We start from the raw sequence: 4,472 nt of genomic DNA, 5'->3' as shown, positions 1-4,472 counted from the left end.
AGAGGGGGATGCATGCAGCAAAGCTTCTGCCTGACGCTCGGTGTCCACTTTGCCTGCAGGGACACTTTGCTCTTCCAAATGCAGATCTAGAAAGCAAAAGCAGGTGCAACATGGTGACTTCTTGGAAGCAAACAGAGCTAAAGCAACACCCACCCAAAGCCCTACACTTCTGTGGTCAGCCCTCCAATGGCCTGTCTGCAGGCTTCAGCTCATGCTGCAGAGGAAAACGTTCATCTTTGGAGAGCAGTGGCCAAAGAGAGGCCACAGGACAAGCGGGGCTCAGAGGACAACACTCGATGCCTGTTCCTGTCAGAAGGAACACAGAGGTTTCTGGTGCCCCAAGCTCCAGCCGGTGCCAACCCCCAGTCCCCCCTCTCACCTCTGAATCTCTCCAGGGGGGCTGCCAGCTCCTGGTCTGCTGGGCTGGAAAGGCTGCCCGCTTCCTCCTCAAAGAGCTCCCTGCAGTTCTCCACCAGAAACTCCACCAGCACGTTCACCTGCACGCATCAAACCGTCGGTCTCCACCCCGCTGCCTGACAAGGGGCCAAGCACCTTTGCCACCCCTGCCCCCTGCTCCTGCCCAGAGGCTGTGGCTGTGGGGCTGCTCCTCCAGGCAGCCACCCCGACAGCATTTGCTGGCGGGAGGAGGCCGGCAGAGCCCTCTGCGCAGCCAAGCGCTGGTGGGCCGGGAAGGCTGCCCCGGCGGGTGGGGACGTGCACCTTGTGTGTCACCTCCAGCAGGGCCTCCAGCGGGAGCTGGTCCGCGTTGGCTGGGCTCAGCAGGTTCGGCCCAACGCAGACGGCCAGGTTGCTGCAGCCCATCCTGCTGGTGGCTGCGTGGTGGCCGATGTGCCGGAGGAGGGACAGCAGCCTCTTCAGGAGGAGGAGGTTGGCTGCGGGCAACTTCTCGGCCACCCTGGGGGAAAGGGAACACGGCGCTACTAAAGCAGATGCTGCCCACAGCGTCCCCCAGACTCGCCCGAGGCTGGTGGGAGCCAGCGCAGCTTTCCAGGTGCTCTGGGCCAGCGGTCAGGGCTCCTGCTCAACAGGCAGGCTGCTGCCCACACTCACGCTCTCAGCTCCCAGATCTTCTCCTCCCTGCTGGCCTTCTGCATCGCCGCCATCCAGTCCTCGTAGAGCTCGGTCACGAGGAGCTTGCAGGGGATGCTCCGGAGAAATTCCTGCAAGGCCCAGGCCTCCAGGTGAGCCTTTGAACACTGGGGGCCAGCCGGGAGCTCCTCCAGCCGCAGGGCAGAAGCGCTCACCTTCAGGATGGCGGCCAGCAGCAGCGCGGGCTGGCTTCCCATGTCGACGTCTGCGCCGTGGTCCAGGGCCTCCCGCAGCTCTCGAAGCGCTGTCCTGCTGGCGGCTCTGCGGAATATCCCCTCCGTCGATGGTCCCTCCTGCTGCAGCACGGCCAGCAGCTCCTGCGGGAGAGGCAGGAGGACAGTTGTGTGGCCGAGGAGCCGCCTTCCAGCAGCGGCGGCCAGAGCACTGCCCAGAGCTGGCTCCGTGCTGGGGGTGAAGAGCCCAGTGCCCCATCCTCAGAGCTCCCGGGGACACCCGCTGGCCCTCCGGAGCCTGCAGAGGGAGGGCTGGGGACCCTCTGGCCAGGCTGGCTGACCTGGATGGGCTGGGGCAGCGTGCCATCCTCCCCGCAGAGGGCTGCCAGGGGCTGCCCAAAGAGCGCCCTGCTGCAGCTGGAGCCCGCCTGCCCTGGCACCGGGGCAGTGGCCGGGCTCCGCCACAGAGCAAAGGGCCAGGGCAGCCCCCTCCTCCTCCTCCTGCTGCTGCTGGTTCCTCCTGCTGCAAAGGAAAAGAGAGCAAGAGCCTGTCAGAGGATGCTGCTGGGCCAGCGCTCCCAGAGCCTGCCCTGCCCTGCCCTGCCCTGCCTGCAGCACGGTGCTGAGCAGTGCGGCAGGACGGGCAGGGACCGGCAGCTGGAACCGCAGCTCCGGCTCAACATCTCCGGCTCGGGGGCTCCTGAGAGCCGGCGTGTCCCCAGGACAGCCTGGCCCAGCCCTGGCTTTGTCCTCCTCCAGGCTGTGGGCAGCAGCAGAGGCCCCGTGTCCCCACAGAACCACATCCAGCGGCCACTGCCCGGTGCTGCCCTTTCTCCTCCAGCTGACTTCTTTCCTCAGGCTGCCCAACCTGCATGGGGACACTCAAGGCACAAGTGAGCACAGCCCAGCCACTTGCAGGAGGGGCCTTTCTTTCCCAAACTCACCTGGTGAGCGGCAAAGTCCTCCCTCACTGCTCGACGGGGCCATCGGAGGCCCTTCCCTGACATCAGCCTGCAAGAACCTGGCACCAGCAGCCTGAGCGTGGCAGAGCGGGGACCCTCTGATCTCCCCGGCCCTCTGCCCCTTGTGGCAGGTTTCCTCCCAGTGCCACCAGCCAGGATATGCCGGCATTTCTGGTGGCTCCTCAACCTTCCCCACTCCCGGAATTGCACCAAGGCACCCTCCCAAGCTCCCCCCACTAGCACGCCCATCCCTGCCCCCCGGCACAGCCTGAGGGCAAAGGCAGCCGTTCTCACCTCTGCCTGGCTCTCCACCAGCTTCTCCAGGCTCCTGGTGCTGAACGGCCTCCACTGGGCAAGAGAGAAGCAGAGGCAGAAGGTGAGCAGCCATGCCTGTGCTGCTGGGCTGCAGGAGCAGTGCTGGGGACAGTGCCCGTGCCAGAGAGACACTCACGGCATGGCGGCGGCTCCGCTCCTTCTCCAGGAGCTTGAGTGACGGGACGACGGTCACTCGGGGCTTCTTGCTTCCGTCGGGTGTCCTGTGCACCGGGAAGGGACAGGGAGAGAGCTGGGTGAGCCCCAAGCCGCCTCTTCTCTCTCGTCAGGCAGCTCTCCCCGAGAGCCGCCCGCAGCCGCAGGGACACCTCTCCCCAGCCGGGAAGCTGTGTTCCCCATCTGGCTGTGCCTGCAGCACCCCCCAGCTTACCCCAGCAGTGTGTGCACCCACAGCTCCTTCAGCGCCCGGGAGCTGCAGCAAGAGGAGAAACGGCGTCAGGCCCCGCTGCCCCCCAGCCCGTGGGCAGAGGCGGGCGCCTGCACAGCCCTGCCCCGTGGGGAAGGACACAGGGGCAGGATGAAGCCCCGTGGGGCGGGACAGAGCCGCTGCCCAAGCCCTGGTCCCTCTGTGCTGCCAGAGCAGCTGCTTTGGCCCTTCCCTTCTGGGGACCAAAAGCGACCAGGGGATGCAGGACGTGGAAACGCCCCCCATCCCTCCCTGCCGGCGTGCTGCCCGCTCCCTGCCCAGGCTCTGCACGGAGGGCAGAGGCCCTTCACAGGAACCTCTCCTGCCCGGCCGGGGGACGTGGCACCGCGACTCACCCGAAAGTGGCAGTGCAGGAGCCCCTGGGCCAGAGGAAGAGGAGGGAGCTCCTCTCCTCGCGGCTGCCGACACCCTCCGCCTCTTCCTCCCACGCCGCCTCCTTCCCGTTGCTCAGCACCCACAGCTGGTCCAGGGCCAGGCGGAGCCGTGGGCGCAGGGTGGGGCCACCTCTGCAGAGAGCGGAGGCAGGCAGTGAGCTGGAGGTGGCCTCCTTGGGGTGCCCCCCCGGGCAGAGCCCTGCTCCCCCCCTGCCCTTGGGGCGGGCACTGGTGCATCCAGCACCCAGGTCCCGGGGCCTGGCGCAGGGTGTGCCAGCCCTTGTGCCGGGGCCAGGCGTGGGGCGACGGCAGCTGGGCTCGGAGGGTCTCACCGCAGCTTGGTGACCACCAGCTCACCGTTGAGATAGGGGATTTGAGTAACTTTGGTCAGATGGCACAAGACAGAGGCCTGTCACAAGACAGAGGCCTGTGCACGGACAAAGAAAAGGGGGGAGAGCCACATACCAGGTGCTGATAATGTTGCTAGGTTACAATCTCCTAGCTCAAAGCGAAGTTTCTTATGGTCCTTGAAGTTGCATGTTCCAGCAACAAATCATCCTGGATTCTAGCACAAACCGGCCTGGCAGTTTGGCCACGGCCCAGAGAGCAACTGAGGCTGCGCAGAGCGACAGGGTGAAAAGTTCATCAGCGAGGAAGAAGAGGTACTTCATCTTTATGACCCTTGCCCAGAAATTTGTGACCCCTGGCCGGAACTTGAAGAACTCATCGCGCAGGCGCAAGGGGAGGAGACCTGATTACCATGAGGAGCGAGGGGAGGCGGGGATAGACTCTGTATATGTACAGGCGTTCTATGAACATGCACTATTCTGTAACACATAAGCCGGACGGGAGCTATGAACGGCACGCATGCTTTTGGTGGAGCGATCCCCCATGCGCCCGGCGCTGAATAAACATACCTACTATACAACTTCACGGTTGTAAAGTCTTATCTCCGCAAAACACAGTGATCACACAGGTTTTTGCCACCTATGCTTTCAGTGTGAACAGCGGTCAGAAATGCTGAGTTTCGGCATCCTGCATGTGGTGTCTCGTACAAGTTCCTCCAACACCAACACCTCTGAACGCTGGGGCA

At 64.4% G+C, this 4,472-nt stretch overlaps 1 protein-coding gene across 1 annotated transcript; it reads right to left on the bottom strand.

Moving 5' to 3' along the window:
- Window positions 1–279: 279 nt before the first annotated feature.
- On the bottom strand, window positions 280–2,270 carry LOC141961806 (T-cell activation Rho GTPase-activating protein-like). Its single transcript, XM_074909144.1, has 6 exons — window positions 2,228–2,270; window positions 1,625–1,716; window positions 1,266–1,427; window positions 1,072–1,181; window positions 733–916; window positions 280–306 (listed from the first exon to the last, which is right to left on the bottom strand). The coding sequence occupies exons 1-6, from the start codon at window positions 2,268–2,270 to the stop codon at window positions 280–282; spliced, it is 618 nt and encodes a 205-aa protein (XP_074765245.1).
- Window positions 2,271–4,472: the final 2,202 nt, after the last annotated feature.

Source organism: Athene noctua, chromosome 6, assembly GCF_965140245.1.
Source record: "Athene noctua chromosome 6, bAthNoc1.hap1.1, whole genome shotgun sequence".
NCBI classification, from domain to species: Eukaryota; Metazoa; Chordata; class Aves; order Strigiformes; family Strigidae; genus Athene; species Athene noctua.
Note: the sequence above shows the minus strand (reverse complement) of the source record. Positions and strands in the feature narration are given on the sequence as shown.

What these genes read in the sequence shown, in the direction of transcription:
- LOC141961806 (XM_074909144.1), bottom strand. Translation starts at nt 2,270, where the DNA reads ATGGCCCCGTCGAGCAGTGAGGGAGGACTTTGCCGCTCACCAG. An exon ending in AGGACTTTGCCGCTCACCAG is followed by an intron (nt 1,717 to 2,227) that starts GTGAGTTTGGGA and finishes CCCCGGTGCCAG; the next exon opens with GGCAGGCGGGCTCCAGCTGC. An exon ending in CGCTGCCCCAGCCCATCCAG is followed by an intron (nt 1,428 to 1,624) that starts GTCAGCCAGCCT and finishes CCTCTCCCGCAG; the next exon opens with GAGCTGCTGGCCGTGCTGCA.